Raw genomic sequence first — 25,082 nt, 5'->3', positions numbered from 1 at the left:
TACCTTCCAGTTCCATCCACATTGCTGCAAATGGCATGATTTCATTCTTTCTCGTTGCCAAGTAGTATTCCACTGTATATATAAACCACAATTTCTTTAACCATTCATCAGCTGATGGACATTTAGGCTCTTTCCATAATTTGGCTATTGTTGAAAGTGCTGCTCTAAACATTGGGGTACACGTTCCCCTATGCATCAGCACTCCTGTATCCCTGGGGTAAACTGCTAGTAGTGCTATTGCTGGGTCATAGGGTAGTTCTATTTTTAGTTTTTTGAGGAACCTCCACACTGTTTTCCAGAGCGACTGCAGGATCTTTCATCCAGTGGCTCTGGTTTGACCTTTGAGCATATGAAGAACCGCAACTGGTACCCTTCTGCGTCTTCACCTATGGTGAGGGAATGACTCCTTGAGGTCCTTACCAAAAGTCCCAGATTGGATCCTGTCCTACAGATACCACTATAAACAAAAGACTTATATATTTATAGGAGCAAAATCATGAAGGAGGAAGTGGAATGGCCCATTATTTTCAGGGATTATAATCATTTCCGGTGTCCGTGGTAGAGCTATTTTCAGCTTGTTCGTGCCTCATTCCTTATTGACCCTTGTCCTGTCAGTCTCTAAGAATCCATCCTATTCTCAGTCTTCAGCCTTGATAACTGATGATGACTCACTCATTGCCAGCTGGGCTCTGCTACACGTCACGGAGTCATAGCTAGCCTTATGCTTCAACACAGGTGATGTCTGCCTTGCAGTGTGATACACCTTGCAGATGCTCTCAAAGGTCTCCCTGCTCCAAAGCATCTTCGAAGCTCAGCTACGGGGACTGAAGCTCTTAATGCTAGGGTCACTCCTTTGAATTTAAATATTAAGAGTTAGGGGAGTGCCTAGGTGGCTCAGTTGGTTGGGCGTCCAACTCTTGATTTCGGCCCAGGTCATGATCTCATGGTCTGTGAGTATGAGCCCCACATTGGGCTCTGTGCTGACAGTGTGGAGCCTGCTTGGGATTCTCTCTCCCTCTCTGTCCCTCCCCTGCTGGCTCTCTCCCTCTCTCTCAAAATAAATAAATAAAAACTTAAGAAAATATTGAGAATTGGGAAGGCCCTGATCAAAATGCCAATGTGGTATCAGGGAGGAGTAATGAACATAATTCAGGGGTCAGCAGACTACAGCCTGCATGGGCCAAATCCTGCCCACCACTTGTTTTTCTAAATAAAACTTTATTGGAATACAGCTGTGATCTTCACTTATGTATTACTGTCTGTGGTTGCTTTTGCAACTATCATGTATGGTCTACAAAGTTACAATATTTACTATACAGCCCTTTACAGAAAGTTTGCTGACTCCTGCGCTAACTCATTAGCATGCACTCACCCATTGTTTCTAAAACTTTCCTGATGATAAGAATCACTGGGGAGTGCTTGCTAAACCACAGATTTCTAGGCCCACACCAGACTTAAAAAGTCGGAATCTCTAGGAACATAAGGCACAGAATTTATATTGTTGAAAATGTCCTAACCCATTAAGCATAGATTAATTGAGTACCTTAAAGCTGGGACATCTGAGCTCTTCACTGATCCCATTTTTCCTTCAAGCAGTTGGGAGTCTCATTTTGCAACAGGCACCCTTGCTGGTTAAAATGAATTTTGGCTTGAAACATGGGACTGGAATTACTAAGCACCTCCGGGGCCACTGTGAAGCCCCTCGAAGCAAATATGGAGCCAGCAGCTTGGTGGAATAAGCAATAGAGGAGTCTGCCTCTCCCCCAGGACTTCATTCAGCAGCTGGTGACACTTTGACTATGTTTTAATTTGGTGGCTCTATTAATACAGATTTCAGGGTTGTGTTCAAAGTCAGGTATATGGCCCAACATCTTGGTGTACGATAGGGCCCTACTTTGATTTTGAGAGGTTCCCGAAGGTCTGACAGCCTCCCAATTCTCCTTTCTGCTGGCTCATTGGCTCCTTTCACCTGAGCCTACTTAGAAGCACTTCCCATAGCACTGTGGGAGTCTGGGACAATGGAGGGCCATACTGGTTTCACTTGACTACTGATAAGGGACCCAGGGTCTTCCTTCCTGCACTTGGTGCCTAGAGGTGAACATGGCCTTTCTCCGGCTTCCAAAGCCCCCTGCAAGCCACACATGACCCTTATTCCCCATCGATGGCCTCGTCAGGTGGTTCTGCCCCCAGTTCCCTGGGCACATTGTGCTGTTTCCCACTTTTGCCTGCCCTTTAGCATCCCCCCTGCTTAGCTAAATGCCATCTCTAAAGCCCAGCTCAAATTCTGCCTTGGTCTTGTATTCTTCCCCAATTCCTCCAGTCCCCTCCCTGGATTTCCTATAGTACTCCTTGGTAATCCATACTGCCAGCGTTCACCTCCTCAGCCAGGTTGTAAAAGAAGAGATGGCATTTTATATTACTATGTCTACCCCTAGCACCAAGCATAGAGTAGGCACAGAATAAGAGCTAGTAGTTGACTGCTAAGGTTCATAATGAATTAGTTCATCAATTTTAGCAAATATGGTTTGAGGACCTACCATCTGCTAAGCATTATACCTCAAGAAGCTCTGTGGAAAACCAGTTCTTCTGCAGTAGGTGCCCATTATTTTGGCCTTTTTTTCTGGGCATGTGGCCCCAAGAAATGGGATCCTGGCTTGTTGGGTACAGGGAAGTCTTCAGTACCATAACACTAGAGTTTCATTTGAAGGGACTGTCTACTTTCTTTATCTAGGTCACAACAAAGTACTTTTAAAATATTTATTGAGGACACACCATGTGCCAAGGTCTAAGGGTACCAAAATTAATACATATTTAGTCAATCATGGGGATAGTTGGTCACTTGAAGATTAAGGAACACCCTTAAATACATATAGGCTTAATAAGTGGCTATCGAATGCAGTATGGTTTGAGGGGCCCTGGGAATGGACTGCTGTGACCACTCCCCTCAAATACCCCCATGGTCTGCCATCATAAAAGTCACTTCATTAAAAGAAAAATGTCATCTGAAAGAGTTCATATTACATCAGTAGTTCTTGATATGTACCTTATGCAACCATAAGACGTTGAGTACTGTGGACTCAGTACTATGTTCTGTGATGCAGGGCTACCACGCTGAACATATGCTGGGGGTTGTCAATAAACTTTCATTATAACTTGAGAGAAAAGATTCTCTTTCTCAGTCCATTTTTGTGACTCATGGTAGTTACGTTTTATAAACTCACCTCGAACACTGAACTAATGAATACTGAACAGTTGCTCCTTAGGGGAAATATGCATGTGTGTGTGTGTGTGTGTGTGTGTGTGTGTGTGTGTGTGTACCTCACATAGATTATGATTTATAATTCTAAAAACAACTCATCCTGGTAGCTTCTATTTTCTTTATTTCACTAGGAGAAAATGAGGTTCTGAAGTGTTAAGTGACTTGCCTGAGGCCGCCCCACTAACAGGTGCCAGAGTTAGGATTCAAATCCCATCCAACTGTTCTACAGACTGAGCTTCTTGCACTACACTGCACTGCTCCCTGCCATCTCTATATTCTGGATACCTGTGTGTGACAGCTGAAACAAGATGGCAGTGCGTTGCCTTATTTGACCTCAACTGGAAATGTGTACATTGGGAGACTCAAATGTTTTCATGTTCTTCACACGTCTGCAAATGACCAGGAAAGCACCGTGGGTATTGATTCTAGGGTTACAAATACATTAGAAGGAGTAGGTGAATTTGCAGATACAGAATCTGCAAATAATGAGGGTTGATTGTACACATACGTAAGGCTGACCTTCAGTTGGGATACACTGGTATGGCCATACCTGTTGTAAAATATTCAGGGTTTCTTTCACACTGATTGGTAAGTAGCCACTGCCCTAAGCTTCCTGGGTGCCACCTGACCTCTCCCCTGGGACCTCTTTACAAATGGTCAACTGAACAGTTAATGCCTGGCACAGTAGGAGGTCTCCAAGACTCTGGCTGGCTTACATTCTGATCGAATGGCTCCTACTGTACAGGTTAATTGTTTTGACTATCACCCCTGTGTGTACGTGCTCATGTCTCTGCTCCAAGGGTTTAGAAAGCACGAGGCCAATACTAGAGTGTAAGCTCTATGAGGGTAGGAACCACGTTTCTCCCATGTACTGCTATGTTCCCAGTTTAGAAGAGCACCTGGAACAGTAGACATGCAATAAATGCTTGCTGAATGGATGAACAAATGAGACTCTTATTGAGGTTAGTAAGGCAAAGGTGTTTGGAAAGGTCTCAAGCCAGGTCTTAAAGGAAACAGACATGTACTAGAAGAGGTGCGGACTAGTACAAGGACAGAAGCCTGCAGGGTAGTAGGAACTAAGATATATACCAGGAGGAGAAGGAAAGCAGCCTGGTCATAGCAAAGAGGCCATGGGATAGGACAGTGGGGACATGAGAACTAGAGGGCAAAGGGGTGTTAGGAGCACTGGGATGAGAGATGGAACAGAGGTGGAGGGAGTGTTAGGCTCTTCATTTGGCACCAAAGGTCGGACACTTGAGTTTAGTTTAGGCTGCTGTGATGGCTGGAAGCTGGGTTTCCCTTATTCCTTCTTTGGCAGGTTCCGGGTGCTGGGGGATACGACAGTGAACAAAACACAGTCCCTATCCTTGAGGAGCCGACATTCTAACAAGATATATATCTCATACATATATATATATACATATATATATATATATATATATATATATATATGTATATATATGATATTTAATGGGAATGTAAAATGGTACAGCCACTCCAGAAAATAGTTTGGCAGCTTACTAACAAACATACACTTAATGTATCAACCCAGCAGTCACACTTTTGGGCATCTATCCCAGAGAAATAAAAACTTATGCTCACAAAAAAACCTGTACACGGATGTTTATAGCAGCTTTATTAGTATTAGCTGCAAACTGGAAATAGCCCAGATGTCCTTCATTGGATGGAGGACTAAACAATCTGTGGGACATCCACACCATGGACTACTACTCAGCAATAAAAAGGAACACACTACTGACACTGGCAACAATTTGGATGAATCTCAAGGGCATTGTGCTGAGTTAAAAAAGCCAATCCCAATGATTACATACTATATTATCCCACTTATATAATATTTTTAATTTTCATTTTATTTTAGAGAGGAGAGTGTGAGTGGGGGAGAGGGGCAGAGGGGCAGAGAGGCAGAGAGAGAGAGAGAGAGAGAGAGAGACAGAGACAGAGAGACAGACAGAGAGAGAGAGAGAGAGAGAGAGAGAGAGAGAAAGAGGATCTTAAGCAGGCTCCACACCCAGTGCAGAGCCCGACGCGAGACTTGATCTTATGACTGTGAGATCATGACCTTAGTTGAAATCAAGAGCCAGACGCTAAACCGACTGAGCCACCCAGGCACCCTATATAGTATTTTTGAAATGATGTAATTACAGACATGGAGAACAGATTAGTGGTTGATGGGGATTGGGGTTGGTGGGGGGGGGTGAGTTTGGCTGTAAAAGGGCAATGTGAGGGGTCCTTTTAGTGATAGGAATGTCCAGTATCTTGACTGTGCTGGTGGATACATGAACCAACAGACAGACTGACACTGAACCATACACACACGTTGTATTGGTGTCAATGTCCCGGTTTTGATATGGTACTTTAGTTATGTAAGATGCAACCCTTGGGAGAAATAGGGTCAAAGGTACACAGGGATGTCTGTACTGGCTTCATGACTTCCTGTGAATCTATAATTATTCCCAAATAAAGAGTTAAAAATATAATATTTTAGTACTGATGAAAAAAATTATGCAGTATCAGCAGATAGTCACAGGTCAATGCTACCTTAAAAAGGGTAGTCAAGGAAGGCTTCTATAAGGAGATGGCATTTGAGGAGATCAGACTAACAAAGTAACCCACAATGAGTCCCTAACCAGAGAGATAAAACACAACAAGCATAGTTTTTGGGGAGAACTGGTAGCCATTTCATGACAGGAGACTGGGGAGTGGGGAATGACTGCCCACTGCCCACTAGGCAATTGTACCTGTGCAGTAAGGTAGGGAGGAAGGGTTCTACCAGTTACATCCACTGAGGGGTAGAACATGTCTTCCCAGAGATACAGGAGAATTGCAATTGAGAAAGGCCTATTTGCCAGGGAGCATGTATGGGGCAGGGGAGAGAGAAAGAGAATATGAACGTGCATGCATAAATGTGTGTGTGTGAAGTTCACACTGACACAGAAGATGGCTGGGGGCCATGGGGAGAGGCAGTTAGAGCCAGAGTTTGATTTGAACTCTGTCCCCAACACATGAGCCCATGCTCTGCGCCTGCACACCATCTCTGTCTTTGCACAGAAACGTTGTCTCTGGAAACTCTTTCCCTCTGTCTCTTCCGGGGGAATCCTGCCCCAATCTCTAGAGGTCCATATCAGATGCAGCTTCCTCTGTGAAGGCTCTCCTGATTTCATGCCCCCCCACCCCAACAGGTGTGACCTCTCCTGTGGCCATGGGGGTGGGACATCAGTGCTGGAGGGCAGGGGAGTGTTGGGGGACTGAGAAGGGACAACTAGGCCTGGAGGTGGAAGAAAGGTTCTGAGTTTTGCATATAAGAGTTTTACACCCGGGTCTGTGCATTTAAGTTAAGATTACTATAAGAATGTAACCTAGGAATGGACACTGGGCCTTCTACATCCAACTCTTGAGGAGAGGGGCTTGGGATTTTTACTTTTAATAAGCACTCCTGTGACTATTATGATCAGTCGAGTTTGGAAAACACTATTCTAGTCTAAACCCCTCAATCTGTAGATGGGGAAACAGGTTCAGAAAAGGAAACTGACCCACCCAAGGTCACACAGCCAGTTAGTGACTGTTCCAGGACAAAGATGAACCTGTTTGTCCAACTGTACTTTCCCACCAACTTCATATTAAATTCCCCACATTCAGTGCTGAGTCTCATACATTGTAGGCTGTTTAGTAAATACGGGTATGGATGGGTGGATGGATGGATGGAATGGATGGATGGGTAGGTGGATGGATGAATGGATGAAGCTAGCTAGCTAGCACCCACCATCGGCAAGGACTTCATGGGGGTTGGACACTGGACAGGTAAATTTTGATGGGACACAGCCAAAAAAGAGGGAGAAAATATGTCTGGGACTGGGGGGCAGTGAGCGGCCTAAGTGAGGTAAAGCACAAGGCACAGGGCAGAACATAGCACTGTGTGACCTTTCAGAATTCAAGCCTTGAATGTGAAAGTAGATAAGATGTTCAGAAGGTATGCTTTCAGGTCACTCCTAAATCTCCGGCTCACAACATGTTGATTCTGGGATGTCCCTCCACCCACCCTCGCATCACTGTCACTTTCCAATATGGGATTCTCTCATCTTGATCAGGAGGAAGGGCAGATGGCAAAGAGGCTCACTCACCTGATGAGTGTGCAGAACTGTAAGAACGATGAATTCCTTAGCGCTCCTACAGAGAGAAGAAGGAACAGGAGAGCAGTGTATCATGCACCAGGTATTCATCTGGCACAAGAAGCAACACCAGAATTTTCCCCTGGGCTGCATTCAGGGATATGGATTAGGCCAGAGGGCGCTCTGAGTATCTGCCTGGCTGCCTTGCCTCCCATCATTTGTGGTGGCCGACGTAAAGCATCCATATAGGCTCACACAGGCATCTGTAGATGGTATTACCATTATCTCTGGGGCTTTCATTTTTCAGGCCTTCTTTTTATATTCCTTCTCATATTCTCTCTGTAGAAATCCCCAAACCTTAGGAGCAGTTTTAGCTGTAGAAGAGAAAATTCTCAAGGAAAACTAAAGGCCTGAATTATGGCACTCAAAGGACACAGTCTGAGTCCCGGGAACCATGTACCATGATTATTGGCAATTTGGTATTTAAGCAAGAGGAGAAATTCAAAGGAAAACCCCAAAGGAGGTCATTTGGTTATCATGACTCATACTCAGCAGATTTGTTTTAATTGAAGGACCAAAAACTAAGATCTAGGGAGCAACAGATGGAACCAAGACTCTCCAGATAGCAAATATTCAAAAGGGTGAAGAATTTGAAACTCTTCCTTATGCCAATGATCAGACAGGCCATGAGGTATGAAAATTCTCTCCCGGGAATACATAATCCTTCAAAATAGCTGGAAGAAATGGAAAGAGTTTGCCTTGAAGGAATGTCCCCTCTCCTTGCTGGGCTTTTTCATATGTTTCTGGGGAAAAAAGGTATTCAAGAAGCAGAGTCAAGACCACTTGGTTCTAGGTATTCAAGAAAGGCCAAGCCCCCCTCTCCATGCACGGACTTGGAACTTGGAGAGGCAGAGTCCAGGGATGAATCAACTCCAGGGTCTGAGGAGCTCCGGGGAGAAGGAAGGAGTTGTGTTCCAGAAAACACCACAGAAAAATTGGTCTCTTGACCAGGGTAGGGCAGAGTGTAAGTCGGATTATGTGATGAGTCTGCCCCAGCCCCTGCCACATTTCCCCATTTCATGGGGGAACAAAGCCAAAGTCCTTACAGTGGCTACAACTCTACCCCTCTTTACCCCACTTCCTATAGTGGCTTCTCCCCTGTCCCCCAAACACGCCAGATACACTCCTGCCTCAGGGCCTTTGCACTGGCTCTTTTCTCTCTGACACCCTCACTCCTTAAAATATTTCTTCAGTTTTTACCTTCTCACTGGCAAGGCTATTTAATTTTTTAATTCTTTTAAATGTTTATTTTTGAGAAAGAGAGAGAGAGAGACAGAGCGCACATGGGGGAGGGGTAGAGAGAGAGGGAGACACAGAATCTGAAGCAGGCTCCAGGCTCTGAGCTGACAGCAGACAGCCCGACAGGGTGCTTGAACCCACAAACTGTGAGATCATGACCTGAGTGGAAGTTGGACGCTTAACCGACTGGGCCACCCAGGTGCCCCCTGGCCAGGCATCAGCATCCCTGTGCCCAGCACTCCCGGATCCTGTTTGCCCTGATCCACTTTCTACTTTTCAATAACCTTCATCAATTTCCAGCATACTGTACAATTACATATTTATCATGTTTATTGTTAAGGTATATCTCCTTCCACTAGCGTGTAAACTCCAATGAGATTTTTATCTTATTCATTGCTGTGTATTCAGTGCCTGGAACAGTGCCTGGCACAGAGCAGACACTTGTTAACAAATATTCATTGAAGGAATGAAATAATAAAAATCTGCTAGCCCCCAAGGTCATCAAATAAGTGAGCTCTGTCTTGATCCCGAAGGAGCTCTGTACTCCTTCACAAAATGGGGCTGCGTGTTCTAGGGTGCAAAGATATTCATTGGAAGCAAAGCAAGGACTTCTGGAGGGCCAGGTTGAAAGAACCCCAACATGCCCTCATGGGGTTGAAAGGACTTACCCAATTTTGGTGTGGTGGTGGAGGGTGAAGGGTGGAATGGGGCGGGGGGATGCAATGGACAACTGAACTTGGAGAAGAGACACACTAAATGTCATTAGAGACCAGATGTATTCCAAGATATGAGCTGGAGGGGAGCCTGTCAAGGAAGGCCTGCTCTGGACTTCAGGAGGGGGTATTCCAAGTGCCTCCAGAGCTTGTGAGAGGGTGCTGTCCCATATACAAGTGCTAGGTCCGCCTTTGAAGGGGAGGGAGGGGCGCTGGTGAACAAGAAAGACGAGTGGGATGAAAAACATTCTAAACCAGGAGGGCTTGAAGGAGATGGAGGCAGACATAGAGTAGACTACACAAGGCACAGAGAGAGGTGGGGGGAGGGACATGGTTCCATTTGGGAGGAGACAGCCAAGGTCACCAAAAATGAAGACAACCCATGCAATTTAGAGCCTTTATCCTTTAAGGTATCCTTTAGAGCACCTCTATCCTTTTATTCCTTATCAATACATCTATGCAAGGGGGCGTGTGGGTGGTGTGTATGTGTGCATGTGATGGGAGTATGAGGTAGGGGAGTGTGTACAGTGTGTGTATGTGTGTGTGTGTTATGTGGTATGCATGGTTTCTGTGTGGGATGTGTGTGTGGTATGTGGTATGCACCGTGTGTGTGTTGTATGTAGTGTGCATGGTTTGTGTGTGTGGTACATGGTGTGCCTGGTGTGTGTGTGTGTGTGTGTGTGTGTGTGTGTGTGTGTGTGGTAGGCATGGCTTGTGTGTGTGGTATGTGTTATGTATGGTGTGTGTGTGGTATGTGGTATGCACAGCATGTGTGTCATATGTAGTGTGCATGGTTTGTGTGTGTGGTATGTGGTATATGATGTGCATGGTGTGTGTGCGGTATGTAGAGTCCATGGTTTGTGTAGGGTGTGTGTGTGATATGTGGTGTGCATGGTGGTGTAGGGTGTGTGTGTATGGTATGTGTTATGCATGGTGTGTGTGCATGGTATGTGGTGTGCATGGTATGTGTGGCATGTGGTATGCATGGTTTGTGTAGGGTATGTGTATATGGTATGTAGTGTTCATGGTTTGTGTGTGTGTATGTGTGTGTGTGTGTGTGTGTGTGTGCATGTGTGGTGTGGTATGCATGGTATGCATGTATGGTATGTGTAGGGGTGAGGAAGGGGAAACGCCAACATGATTACCTCCATGTACAGATGGTTGTGGTCCCCCTGGTACTCTTTTCTCTCTCTCACTTGCCCCCATCTGTGGAAGGCACTAACAGGTCACACACACAGTGAGCAAAATACACAATGCCAGGTTCCCTTCCCAAATCCATCGGCCAGAGATTCAGATTTTCTTTTCCTTTGGGGAGGGCATGGAGAGGTGAGAAACAATGTCTTGCTCACACTGGGATTATCTCAGAATGTTCTTTTAATGGCTTGTTTGGTTCTCATTGCTCAACTGGTCTGTCCCACTGCACAGTAAATCAAACACCAAGGGGTTTGGGTGAGGGCTGTGGTAAGGTGGAGGGAGGTGAGGTGAGCTCTTGCAGGAAGCTATTCTTTGTTCACATCGCTGGAGAAGGCTACGCCAGAGAGTGTGAGGGACCCTGAAGCCCTGGAAGGGCTGGCCCCTGAAGTCCTGGGTAGCCAGGAGCCCTGGCTAGGGCTTCTCTGCCTGAAGGGCTTCCCTCTCAGGGCCAGAGGACTGTGGGAGCCCATATTCCACCGGTGGGACAGGGGAGGGGTCAGTGCTCAGCTACCTGCCAAGGCCCAAGAGGCCCCTGTTACCTGATGAGTTCTATGAACCTCTCCCTGGGGGCTTCACTCACGTCCTCCTCATTAATAGCCACAATCTGGTCACCAGCCAGGAGCTTGTCCTCAGAGGGGCCTCCTGCAGAGGAGAGGAGAGAGGCATGAGGGCTTGGAGCCACTGCTGGGAAAGCGCAGGTCTGGGTGGGAGTCGCCAGTACCTGAGGGAGCTGAAGTGGGTCCTGAAGTATGTAGAAAACAGCGCGTGCTGCATGGGCTGGTGGTAGGGGTATTGTTCATGCCACTGCTGCCTGTGCCAGACACAGGGCAGAAGACTGAAGAACAAGTATAGCATGGACCTCCTGTGGCTGGGAGTGGTGTGCTACCAGAAGGTCCCAAGCCCAGGCCTGGCCCTCAGACAAGGTTAATAAATGTGCTTTCTTGGCCTGGTTCTAAAGAGGGACACGGATTTCCCTTTCACCAGGAGGGATCAGCTGAGGCCTGAGGAATGACGTCCAGGCTACCGACGCTGGTATAGATGAAGGGAGGTGTGAGAAGGAATCTTCTTACCTGAGCAACATTCATACTCACTGGTCTGGAATGATTTAGGCATTCACCTGCCTGAAGACAGGGGGATGGACTAAAAGACCCCCAAAGGGTTTATTTTCCTTCATCTCTGAGAGATGCTGCTCTTTAGTAAATAAGGGAACAAGCACAGACCCTAAATCACAGGTAGTCAGAAATTTGCTTTCTCTCCTTCCCATCTCTACTGCCGAGGTTAAGAAGGCAGACTTGTCTGAGGGCCCTACCTCCTTGGTTGGAGTAAAGGGTGGGGGTAGAGAGGTGCCACAGGGTGCATTGCCTCTGGTGTTTAGCCAAGATCAAGGAGAAAAGCTTTTCAGAGATTCAGCTGGAATGAGAAGTCAGGCCCAGCCCCACTCAAACCCAAAAGAAATATTTACTGATGTGTCCCACTCTCAAACCAGCCTTGACTCTTGTTTGTGTCTGCTGCAAAGGGCAGGATCCCAACTGTTCCCTCTCTCTACAAAGAAGTGTGCTGTGCAAATTCCAGAAGCATGAACATACAAAACCACTCTGTCACTTGAGCATGGCCCAATGGCTCAGGAACATGGGGCCTGTGTGCTGAGGGTGGCTATGTGGCTCGACGAGCAAACTCACCACTCCAGCTGCACTGGCCCTCAACCCACTAGGCCAAGTCTCCTGATGGCACAGTGGCTTCAAGAGCAGGGAATGGGGTGGTGCAGCCAGCCCAATCTGAACTCCAATTCCAAATCTGCAATTCACTGGCTGTGTGACCTTGCTCGAGACATTTAATCTCTGTGAGTCTCTCTTTCATCATTTGTAAAATGGGAAAATAACAGTGACTACACATCACAAGAACAGTTGGGAGGATGAAGGAGATTATGAATGTACAGCGCTTAAAAAACAGTTGATCGATGTTGGTAAGAATTCGATAAATGGGAGTTATTATCCTCCAAAGGGGCGATCCCTTCAACTCATTTCATTCCTTCTACCTACTTCTGACAAAATGCCAGTCTTTTCGTACAGGCCACTTATTCCTCCCTCCCTCCCTTCCTTCCTTTTAATGGAAGAGGTCCTCATGGAACTCAACTCTACTGCTCTTATGGATGGTTTGTTGGCTTGCTCAATAGTGATTGTTTCTCTATAGGATGTTTCTTGTCTTGTATCTTATCATCTCAAGTACAGAACCAAAAAGTCCTCTGTGTGTGAGAGCCACCGGAGCCAGAAACAGCTCTCTAAATCAGCCCACATCTTTAGAGAACTGTGCCTGCCAACTTCATGACTTTCTGTGGCTCCTGCCTGTGGCTTTCCTTCTCTCCACTCCTCCAACTTTGCCTCTTCATTTTCATACGGCTTGAAGCCGACTGCCTTTTCTAGGCTTAGGGGCTTCCTTCGGCCCTGTAAATCCCGTCTCCTTTGAAGTTAAAAGCAGGGGCTCCTGGTGGTCTGTTACTCAGTTTTTTTTTTTTTCCTGATTCCTCCTACCCAGGACAGATTTGATTTCTGATCAGAGACTCAAAAGCCTTTCCACCAAACTGCATGACTGACTTGGGAGCCTTAGGTCAGCCACGAACTCCTGTACTGAATTGTTTATTTTTTATTTTTTTCTCTATGCCCTCTAGTTGAAAAGGGAGATTACAAAAATCTTTTTCTTTTCCTTTGAGGATTGAAAAATTCATCAAATTTCTGCTAGACCAGTTTGTACTCTGGCTGCTCCTCTTGACTGAGCGAGAAACTGTTGTAAACATCTAAAGCCTCAGGCCCAGCAAGCCAGGAATAAAGCTTTTTTCTGTATGTCTTTTCTGTCAATGCCTAGCAGATGTGGAACAAAACAGTGCTTGGGCCATTTCCCATCTCATTCATGATGGCAGGATTCCACAGTTCAGGTGGGGCTTTCCCGTGTTCTGCCCCATATGGTCCCATTCAAGCCCTGCTTCTCCCGTGTGGCATCAGACAGGCCCAGGGTCAAGTCCTGACTCTGCTGTTTCCTCCGCGAGTGCCCCTGGACAGGTCATTTCCTTTCCTCTATGCCTCAGTTTCCTCATTTGCAAATGGGAATGACTACTTACCTTGCAGGCTTGGCTGTGAGGATTAAGCAAGATGATGAAGGCACAAAATGGGTTCTTAATCAATGGTGGCTGCTGTTACTGCCACTGTGGTATTTGGAGATTTCGCTCTCCTCTCCCCTCCTCTCCCACCTATGGCCTGTATCCTGATTCCAGTCTTCAAGGGCTGACCTTTTTCATGACTGTGTAGCAGTCTCCACAGCCTGATGGCTAGATTCTTGGGGACATGAACTGTGTCCTATACTTTCCCTATAGTCTTGCTGCGCTTAGAGTAGGCAATTTATAAATACTTGTTGAATTCACTTGAATAGGTATTTCTCATCCAAAGGCAGTCTGGCTCTTTTACGAAGGTTCTATGCAAAGGGAGGCTTTATTAAGAATGAGGTCCTACCCTACTAAACCATAAACTGTGGCCTCTGTCTAGGCCCCAGACAGCCTCCATGGCTTGCGTCAATCACTCTCAAAGCCCAGCTCCCTCACACGGTTATTAGTTGGCAAGCCTTTGTCCACTCTTTGTGAATTCCTGGGGAATACAACAGTGAGCTGGGGAGCTCTGTTCTTTGGGAAGATGAGTGGGTGCTGGGGGATAGGATCCAGGGCTAGGGGGACACTCTGAAGAACACCTACCTGGCCTCACAGACCGCACCACCACAGGCCGCTCACTGCCAGCCACGAAGCCAAAGCCATATATAGGGTCTCGGTGAATGGTCACTTGTCGCAGTGTCTCTGCTGGCAGCTGCTCACATTCCATATCATTTGCGCTCTCTTCCTGCATCACATGACTGAGGGAAGGGGAAGATGGGAGCAAAACAAGACGCAAAGGCGACTAAGCCTCAGAGCCAGCTGGGAGGGACACTGGTTAGGGTGCTGGCCATGGCACCTGAGAGTTCACACGTTTAGCTTCCTGCATCCTCTGGAACCAGCAGAGGCAATGGCGGCCTCATATCTCAGGCTGAAGAAAGATACGTCTAGAAAGGAAAAGCCACTGTCTACAGGGCCAGAGCCCACAGAAAAAAGCTGTTGCCAAGAACTTGACATTAGATTCAGCCCTTTCCTCCAACGTATGGGGACTCTCTAGAAGGAGCGTAAATGCAAATATGTTATTATGAAAGTTAACCGGCATTGCCCACTAAGTTGGCTAGTAACTCCCTAAGGGAAACCAAAACCTTGAGGAAGGGACCACCAAACAGGCAAGTAAGTGGGGAAGGGAGGCAAAGTCATTTCAGAATACACCTTCATGAAGTCCTTGTGCAATTATAAACTTTAATATCCCTTAGACCATATATAAGAATAAACTATTTAGATGGCATACACAAACAAATGAGCTAATGCTGAGGACCATCACTATACACAATTGTACGTAATGCCAACTTATTTCAGTTAATGGGACAACGGGAAAATGACTCCTATGGGCAAGCAGGGGAGCTGTGTATTGTGGCTGCCAGAGGACTTGAACCCCAATGAGCCGGGAGAAGAAAAATCGCCGCCCCAATACCTGTGAGAGACTGCAGACGGCTCTCCCGATGCCCACAAATGAAGTCATTGAAGTTTAGGAAAATTTCACAAGGACTTCAGGAAGGTTCTACAGCAAGGGCCAGGGTGAGGTGGACTGCAAGCAAAGATGGGTCTGAGCACAGTCTTCGAGTGAAGAGCCCTGAGGGGTGAGGGCATGGGGACCATGGAGCTTGTGAGAGGGCACTGGGTACCAGGTGCAGGGAAGGAGGTAAAAAGGGGAAGGATGGCCAACAGGCAGGGCAGGTGGAGGTGGAATAGAAGACAACAGAGTCAAGAGACTCAAAACCTTACCTCCCTGCCTAGGCACCGCTCAGCCCCCAGGCTTTCTGGTCTAACAAATGGGATTGAGTTCCCTAGTCCCACTGTGTGTATGCTCAAAAATTCAGATTCCCGGCAGGGCCCTTCTGAACAAGATACAGAAGGGCAAGAGACAATTAATCAAACTAGTATAAGGTTTGTAAAAGAAGTGGGAGGTTCTGACACCATGAGGGGGATTGTTGGCAGGCTAGGAATACCAAATTCCTCAGTTGCAAATGGTTTCAAGTGAGTTGGTTGTTTATCAGGGCACAAATTCAATAATGAGACTTGAGGACTATTTATCAGGGGGTGGGAGATTTAGAGTAATTGCACAAAAGGAAAATTCACAGTCTTGGGACCTTTGTCTCTCTCATAGAAGAACTCAGGAAGGAAGACAGACCATGGCTTACTTAAGTCCAGTCACATCAACACTGGCTGCACCCAAGCTGGCTTGGGGTGTGTCTGTCGGGGTACCCCTTATGGAGGCAGAAGGGGCTGGTCAGGATGAGGTCAGGCCCCCTGAAGGTAAATTCAGAAACTGGCTCCTTCCCTCTCGTGCTGGTAAGACAAGTGGTCATTTTTCAATGGAAAGTCATTCAGAAGCTGGAACATGGCTGGCCGGTATCCTAGATAGGCATCCCTGAAGGACAGGGCCTTGATGAGGGTGGCCTCAGGCTGGTACCTCTCTCATTTCTGCTCCTGGTGGCAGGCAGGAGCTCGGCCTTGAAGGGAGCCAGAGAACATCTTTCTGCGGCTGCCATCTTGCCTCACCCCCGGGGCTGCTTCCGAAATGAGCCCTTTGCTTCCTGTCTCCAATCTCATTGGCACTGAATGAGCTTCTTCTTGGGGGTGACACCGGCTCATTTCTGACATGAACAACAGCTGGGGCAGGCCAGAGGATGAGAGCCTGTGGGGCTGTGCAGCCTGTGGGGTGGGGAGCAGGGACACTTGCCAGAAAGATCCAGGCACAAGTGGAAGTGCTCGGTACACTGTCCTGAGCTCAGGGCCCCCTGGCCACTGCAGCCTCAGTTTTGCTGCCTTTTTCTTTTTCTGAATCTGGGCATACTTTAGTCTCCCATTGGGCCAGAGGCATAGCCAATAATGATGCAGATAAACACTCCTGGAACCAGAGGAACCAATAAGCTAAGAGCCTTTTGTGACACAAGTGTTTTTGCTTTACTGTTTTGACTCATGTGAATCCATCAACAAGTATTTATTGAGTGCCTACTCAGAGCTTCGAGGGACACAGGAGTTACAGGTCTCTTCTGCCCTCAAAGAGCTTCCAATCTAGCGTGGGGAGGAAAGAGAGATGAACTCTGAACAATTAGAGTGGTAACTGAGAATACCACAGAAAGTCCATAATTAAGGTCTAACTTGTGTGTTCAGAGAAGGGGGTAGAGAAGCCACAGAGAGCCCCATGGAGGAGGCAGGAAGTGTGCTGGATGGCCAGGAAAGGGCAGTGATGGGAAGGGAGACAAGATGCTGAGCTCTGTCCACAGGCGCCTCCATGTTTCCCCAAGGAACCCAACGGCTTCTCCTACAGCCGCAGAAGTGTCTCTGGGTATGTCTAAAACACATTCGTCCCCGGCCTGTCCCTAACTGAGCTGAGCTAACTGTCCCTAACTAGATCCTCCCCTGAATCTGCAAGCAGCCCTTTCCTCACCTGCGCCTTCCCAAGTGTCTCTGGTCAGGGAAGACACACCTCCGTTAACAGCCCAGAAGGCCATTTTACAATGCAAATGGAAGTTGTCCCTTCCCTCCTGGGGTTTGCATCTTTCAGTGACTAGAGCTCAGTCTCTCTGAAATTTGCTAAGTGCCTGGAGACTTGGGAGTGACAATGCAGGCAACCAGTGACAGAAGAGAGGAGCTCAGCTGTCCACGGAGCACGTGACTTCCCTCCTGGGGGAAAAAGGCAATTTACCTTTGAAAGATGTTTGGGTTTTGGTCCCTCGAACAGGGCAACCCTGGGCAAAATGATGAAGCAGCCAGTGCTTGTGGCCCTCCCCCGCCCCAGCTTTGTTTCTGGGACCTGCTATGTTCTGTTGTTTGCCCCTGCACATGCAATGCCTTTATTCTGATCCCTTTGTGCCCAAGTCCTCTAAACGTGTCCCTGCACCCCACTCCAGTGACCTAGGTAAAAGCCTCGCCTTTCTCTTCTGCCTAACAATAACGACACTTTATAGCCAAGTGGTTCTTTTCATTTTTACACCCATTACCTCATCTGAGAAAAGGTGCTTTCACATCCATTATCTCCTCCCAGTCTCTAACTATCCTGCCAAATAGGCTTGGTGACTGCTCCTCCTCCATCCCAGCCTCCAGGCTAAGTGACCCATGGAGGCTAAGCACATTAGCAGCCCAGCTGGAACCAAATCTCTCGGAGGGGGCCCACAATCCTGGCACCCCCACCCACAGCCACTCAGGGTTCTGGACCCTCTCCCTGTTCAGTCTTCACCACAGGGCTGGCCCAAGCCCGTGGCCAGCAGCACCCCATGTCCTGGCTGAGTCTGGAAGGCCCGCGCACGTCCTAATTAACATGTCTCTGATCCTGTTCACTCAGCGTTGCTGGGAGAATGAAATGAGATAATGGCTACAGAAGCACTTTGGAAGGTTAAACGCATCATGCAGATGTAGAGGTGGTGATATTACTGGTAGCCTCTTTCGGGGTGGCCGGAGGAGCAAGGGGAAGGGAGCTGCAGATAAACTTCACCAGCTTCACACCAAACCCAGGCCCTTCCCCCAGCAACTTCTTGCCGGCAAGAGGCCACCCCACGATGGACTCTGTCCCCTCATTTCCCAGGCAGCTCTTTTCCTGGTCCAACTATCAGCTGACTTGGCTCTCTGTGGACGCCCTGACACCAGTTCCTCTGTGGGCTAAACAGATCCCTCCTGCCATCCAGAGAGAGACTGGTAGCTGGAGTTCCTACTGTCAACTGTTGCTAGGCAGGACGTGGCTAAAGGACAAGTGAAGTGAGAAGATGGATTGATTCTGAGCTAATGCTCTTTCCCTGACACTTCTGGGCAGGAAGATAGAAATGTAACAGCTAGATTCCCAGGCATCAGCTTTTAGTTCTCCATCCCTCCTTGCCTTTAGCTCCCTTTTCTTTATGTTTGGTTGGCTCCTTGGGGAGTCTTGTCCCTCCCCTCACAACTGGCAGGATTTGGAGCCTTGTGGGGCCAATTAGCTGTCTGATTCCAATCACAGGAGCCTGACTCTCCCAGACGCTCCAGAGATCTAGCATGGCAGCTGGGCCCCCAGGAGATGCCATCTATTCCTGGTGTTGGGGATGGGAGCCCCATCCCTGGGGCTCTGAAGCAGCTGCTCTGGGAGTCCTCTTGTAAGGAGCTTGGACACAAACTCTTCTTGTAAAGGAGCCCTTGCTTTGGCTAGCTGCTTCTTACTCCAGCAATGCTGCTCAAATTCGAATGTGCATACGAATCACCTAGGGGCATTGCTAGAATGATTCTGATGCAGTAGGTCTGGAAAAGGGTCTGAGATTCTAGCAAATTCCAGGGTGGTGCCCATGCTGTCGGTCCGCAGACCACACTTGGAGAAACAAGGATCTTAAAGATCACTATTCTCAGACAATGGGAAGGCCACAATCAGGAGGGAGGACTGAGGTGCTTTTATTCCATTGGGTTATGTCATTGAAGGCCCCAGTTAGAATACAAATGCTTTCTTGGAAAAAGGACACATAAAGTCATGCCAACAAAGGACTCACTGGCTGAATCCAATTTATCCCAGAAGAAAATAGGGAAGGCTCTAAATGGATATGAAGTAAGACAAGTAAGGTTGCATTAGGGAAAAGGAGAGAAAGATCTGGATAGATTAGGCACTACTTAGCCCTACTGAAGAGTTTGGTCAGCAGAAGGACAGCCTGAGTACGTGAGCCATCTGGGACTAAGGCGAGGAACACGAAGAAAGAGCGGACAGTGCAGAAAACAACAACAGCCGCTATTTACTGAGGACTCACTATGCACCAGGCACTGTCCAACAACCTCTAAGGAGGCAGTATTACTGCCACTTTACAGACAAGGAAACTGAGATTTAGGAGGAGAGATTAAGCAACTTGTTCCAGGACATATACCTCTACACACTGTGGTGGGACCATAATGTTAACCCACGTCTGTGGGACTCCAGGGCTAATCTTCCTACATCGTTCCTTTTCTTTTCTTTTTTTTTTTTTTTTAATTTTTTTTCCAACGTTTATTTATTTTTGGGACAGACAGAGACAGAGCATGAACGGGGGAGGGGCAGAGAGAGAGGGAGACACAGAATCGGAAACAGGCTCCAGGCTCTGAGCCATCAGCCCAGAGCCTGACGCGGGGCTCGAACTCACGGACCGCGAGATCGTGACCTGGCTGAAGTCGGACGCTTAACCGACTGCGCCACCCAGGCGCCCCTCTTTTCTTTTTTTTAAGTTTATTTATTTATTTTGAGAGACAGAGAGAGCATGCACATGCATGTGGGTAAGGGTCAGAGAGACAGGGAGAGAGAGAATCCCAAACAGGGATGTGGGATTTGACATGGGGGCTCAAACCCATGAACCTTGAGTTCATGACCTGAGCCGAAATCAACAGTCTGACGCTCAACCTACTGACCCACCCAGGTGCCCCTCCTACACCATTTCTGCCAAGAACCTGTGGACTGAGCAGATGCCCAGCAGGCAACGAGGAGACGGGGTGGGAGGCTTCAGCAGACTGCTTCTATGCAAGTGAATGGAGATGCGTCCCTGTGTTGTCTTGTCAAAGCAGGCTCCCTTGAGTCACCTCATCAGAGGGGACACATTGTGGAGACCCAGTCCTCAGAACTGACTTCCCATACACCTCTGAGTCCACCCTCCCCTAAGGAAGACTCAGCTCATAAGGCCCCACATGCCTGTTAATTTCAGTCATCACCAGAAAGATGTCCACTCACCTCTGGTAACCCCTCAGAACCCAGACTCTCCTCCCCACAGTGGTCTATTTGTACACTAATGCCACTCTTGTCCCTTCCAACCCTTCCATTTTGCCCTCTGGAGCACAGCAAATTCTCCGATGTTGACAATTTCTTCTCTGAAAGTACCCTTCACCTCCTCTCCCAATGAAGGTCTGATTTATTCCTTGAGGACATCACTTGCCCACCAGCCCTCTCAAATGGAAGTTGTTTTTTTTTTTTCATGCTCAAAACTCAAGACCTTCAAGACCTGCACGTGGGGTAGGTGTTCTCCATGCTTGCCAATGCTACCTTCGAGCCACTACTCCTCTTTCCTTTTGCAAAAAATCCTCCTCCTTTGAGGAACATGCCTGCCACCTACCCCTACCACCCTTTCTGTCCCGCCATTGCTATCTAGAACTTCCTGAGTAGTCCCCCCACATTCACTGAGGACTTCAGTTCCTGGTCACATGTGATCTTCCCATCTACTCCAATTCTTATATACATAACATGAAATTGACCATTTTAATCATTTTTAAGCATACAGTTCAGTGGCATCAATTTTATCACATTGTTGTGCAACTATCCCCACCATCTATCTCCAGAACTTTCTCATCATGCCAGGGTGAAACTCTGGACCCAGTAAACACCAACTCCCCATTCCCCTCTCCCTGTCAGAACCTAGCAACTACCATTTTACTTTCCATATCTATGGATTTGCCTGTTCTAGGAAGCCATGTAAGTGGACTCCTACAACATTTGGCCCTTTCTAATTGGCTTATCTCACCTAGCATAATGTCTTCAAAGTTCATCTGTATGAGAGCATGGGTTGGAATTCTCTTCCTTTTAAAGTTTAAATAATACTCCATGTGTATGTGTGTGGTACATCTTGTTTATGTGTCAATGGACAGTTGGGTTGTTTCCACCTTTTGGCTATTATGAATAAAGCTGCCAGTGAGCATGAGTGCATAGTTATCTGTTTGAGTCCTTGCCTTCCTGTCTTTTGGGTATATACCTACAAGTGGAATTGCTGGGTCATATAGTAATTCTATGTTGAATTTTTTTAAAGGAATTGCTCTATCATTTTCTACAGTGACTGCACCATTTTACATTCTTTTTAAAAAGATTTTTTAATGTTTATTTTTGAAGACACACAGAGAGAGAGAGAGAGAGAGAGAGAGAGAGAGAGAGAGAGCAAGCAGGGGAGGAGAGAATCCCAAGCAGGCTCCAAGCTGCCAGTGCACAGCCCACCGTGGGGCTTGAACTCACAAACCATGAAATCATGACCTGAGCCAAGATCAAGAGTCAGATGCCTGAGCCACCCAGGTGCTTTGCACCATTTTACATTCTTAACCACAATGCAAAATCTGATTTCCCCACATCCCTGTCAACGCTTGTTACTATTTTCTGTTTTTCTTTTTTGATAACCACCATCCAAATGGCTGTGCCCACTGCATACTCTTGATATCATTGTTAGTGAATTGAACATGCACATGGCTATGGGGAGGCCTTCAGCAACTGCTTCCCCCACTTCACTCGGTTACTCGCTCTATCATCACACCTAGACTTTGGGTGGTCATCAGATACTGCACCACCTCCCCAGTCTCCTTTGCCAACCTGCCATTTGCTCCTATCCCATTTATCCTGGCAGTTTACCTCCCACGGGACTCCCACTGCAGAAATAACTAGAAGCGTCATGATCACTTATTCACTTCCCACTTGGGATTCCCTTTTCCTAGAAATCTCTTCTTCCATTCTTTGTGTTCCATTCAGGTCTCAGCTTAAATGTCACCTCCTCAGAGACGCCTTCCTGAAACCTTTCTCCTATTTACTTTCTTTTTTTTCCTTAAGTTTCTTTATTTATTTTGAGAGAGACAGAGACAGCAAGAGTCGGGGAGGGGCAGAGAGAGAGGGAGACAGAGAATCCCAAGCCAGCTCTGTACTATCAGCACGGAGCCTGACGCGCTGCTTGAACCCATGAACCCTCGAGATCATGACCTGAGCTTAACTGACTAAGCCACCCAGGCACCCCTCCCATATTTACTTTCTTACTGTCCTTGAAGCTCCCTCTTATCTTTGTTTCCCTTCATGTCCAAATTAGAGCTCCTGGTCTACCATTATGACCATTCTCTTGCACCTGCCTTTAACTCCCTTATTTCCTTGTCCTTTGCTATTCTTGCCATGCAAAACCTCATTCCTCAATGACCTCAACCATATGCATTCTCTGTGCCTGCATCCAAGTACCTGAAGGCAGTTGGAGAAAAAAACACATGGTGGAGTCCAAGGCTTTCACTTTATATTCACGGTCTCAAACCTGGTGTGGGCCCACAGTGCTGTCTGGCCACCACTTTCTCACTCTCTAAGGTGATTATTTCATAATTCCTCCTCTTTGCTCAATCTTCTGCATCTCTCCATTGGTCCCAACATGCCTTGGCTGATGACCTTGTCCGTACGTGATTGAGGAAACACAAACCATCAAGTGAGAGCTCCTTCCCTCATCTTACCATCACCGAGTCTATACTCTACCCCGCCTACACCTGTACCCCGGATTCCTTTTTTCCTCCAATTAAAATGGAGTATGTTTCTTTTCTTCTACTAATGGCACATCTCTTCATTTATGCTCTGGTACCATCCCCTCTCATCTTCTCAAGGATTTTGCTCCTTTGGGCATTCAATCTCTTCCGTAACTCATTGATCTCTCCGCCTCTCTAGAATCATGCTAGCATGCTGATGGAAATAGCCCATCCTTAAGAGAAAAAACTGAAACCACCTCCCTCCATGCCACAGTCCTCTTACACTGTCCCTTTGTCCTGCTCCCCATCACAGAAAAACTGCTCAAGAGTTTTCCACACATATTGTCTCCACTTTGACATCTTCCCCTTGCTCCTCAATCCATTATAATCTGGCTTCCACATCCATCACTCCATAGAGTTGCTCTTGTTAGGGTCATCAATGGCCTTCAAGGTCAACTCTCAGTTTTTATCTTACTCAACCTCTCACTGGCTTTGGACAGAGTTGGCCATTCCCTTGAAGTACTCTCTCTTGACTTCTGTGATGGTCTCCTGAGTCTCCAACAACCTCTCTGCCCACTTTTTTTTCTTCGTCTCTTTGGTGGGCTTCTCCTCTGCTACTGAATCACTAGATATTGCCATTCTTCCCAACTCAGTCTCAGGCCTTCCCTTCTCTGCTCTCTTTCCAGGTGGTCTCCTCAGTCCCCTGGCTTTTTAAAAAAATTTTTTTAATCTTTATTTTTTTATTTTTTATTTATTTTTGAGAGAGAGAGAGAGAGAGAGAGAGAGACAGAGTACAAGCGGTAGAGGGGCAGAGAGACAGGGAGACACAGAATCTGAAGCAGGCTCCAGGCTCCAAGCTGTCAGCACAGAGCCCAATGTGGGGCCTGAACTCATGAACTGAGAGATCATGACCTGAACCGAAGTCAGATGCTTAACTGACTGAGCCACACAGGCGCCCTTCCTCAGTCCCCTGGCTTTAAATACAACCTGTATGCACACGATCCCAAATTTGTATTCTACTCACACCTCTTCTGTGAGCTCCCAAATTCTTATATTCCAACGATCTGTTCTGTCATCTCTGCTTTTATGTCTCACAGAGTTCTTAAACTTAACATGTCCAAAACTGAACTCAGTCTAGGCCCAGTCTAGGCCTCTCTCAGCTTTCCTCATCTCAGTACGTGGCACCATCATCTCTTTAATAACTCAAGCCCCCCAGTCTAGGCCTCTCTCAGCTTTCCTCATCTCAGTACATGGTACCATCATCTCTTTAATAACTCAAGCCAGAAACCTTGGAGTCATTCTTGAGTCCTGTCCCTCCCTTTCCACCACCACTCTCCCACCCCCACCCCCAACAGCAAATCCCTTGGTAAGTCTTGGTTGCTGTTCCTTCTCAATCTGACCAACACTCTCCATCTCCACGGCTATCACCCTGTTCAAGTGACTATCATCCGTCCCCTGGATTGCTGCAGACGCCTCCGTCCTGGTCTCCCTGAGGCCACGGTTGCCCCCACTTCAGTCTGGTCTGTATAGATAATGCAAAGTCCAAATCAGATCCTGCTGCTCTCCTCCTGCTCAAAACCCTGCACATGTCTCCCACTACAAGTGAATAACATCCAAATTCTTCCTTCATGGCCTGCGAGAGACCCTGTGTGATCTCCTCCTGTCCTCCTTGCCAAACCCTTCTTAAGCTATTCTTACTCTTGCCTGGTACAATCTGACCCCACTGGTGTTTTTTTCCATTTCTGAACACATCAAGTTCTCTACCACCTCAAGGCCCTCCCACTTGGCATTCCTTTTTCGCCTGGAAAATTCTTTTCCCATTCTCCACATGGTTGATCTTTCACCCTTCAGGTCCCCACTTAAGTATCGCCTCCTCACAGAGGCCAGAGGCCTTCCCTGAGAACTCTGCCTTGGTTATCCCCATCACTACAGCCTGTTTATTTCCCTCAGGAGTCTCATCATTATATATATTCATTTATGTGATTATTTGTCTAGAAACTCCATAAGAGTATTGACTGTGTCTCTTTTGTTCAACATGGCGTTTCTACCACCTAGTATGGTACCTGGCACATTGCAGGTGATTAATAAATATTTTCTAAATGGATTGATGGATGCCTGGGTAGGAGTGATTCTGAGGCATACAA

The 25,082-nt window shown here is 47.2% G+C and overlaps 1 protein-coding gene across 1 annotated transcript in view; it reads right to left on the bottom strand.

Moving 5' to 3' along the window:
- The window catches only part of FRMPD3 (FERM and PDZ domain containing 3), a 79,216-nt gene that overhangs the window by 46,653 nt on the left and 7,481 nt on the right, over positions 1-25,082 (bottom strand). The window contains exons 2-4 of the mRNA XM_047845047.1: positions 14,329-14,483; positions 11,132-11,234; positions 7,399-7,444 (exon numbers count right to left, since the gene is read on the bottom strand). Coding sequence (XP_047701003.1) covers positions 7,399-7,444; positions 11,132-11,234; positions 14,329-14,476 — 297 coding nt within the window. The 5' untranslated portion in view covers positions 14,477-14,483. The remainder of the gene's footprint in view (positions 1-7,398; positions 7,445-11,131; positions 11,235-14,328; positions 14,484-25,082) is intronic.

This window comes from Prionailurus viverrinus, chromosome X, assembly GCF_022837055.1.
Source record: "Prionailurus viverrinus isolate Anna chromosome X, UM_Priviv_1.0, whole genome shotgun sequence".
Taxonomy (NCBI): Eukaryota; Metazoa; Chordata; class Mammalia; order Carnivora; family Felidae; genus Prionailurus; species Prionailurus viverrinus.
The sequence above is the reverse complement of the archived record's forward strand: the minus strand, read 5'-3'. Positions and strand labels throughout refer to the sequence as shown.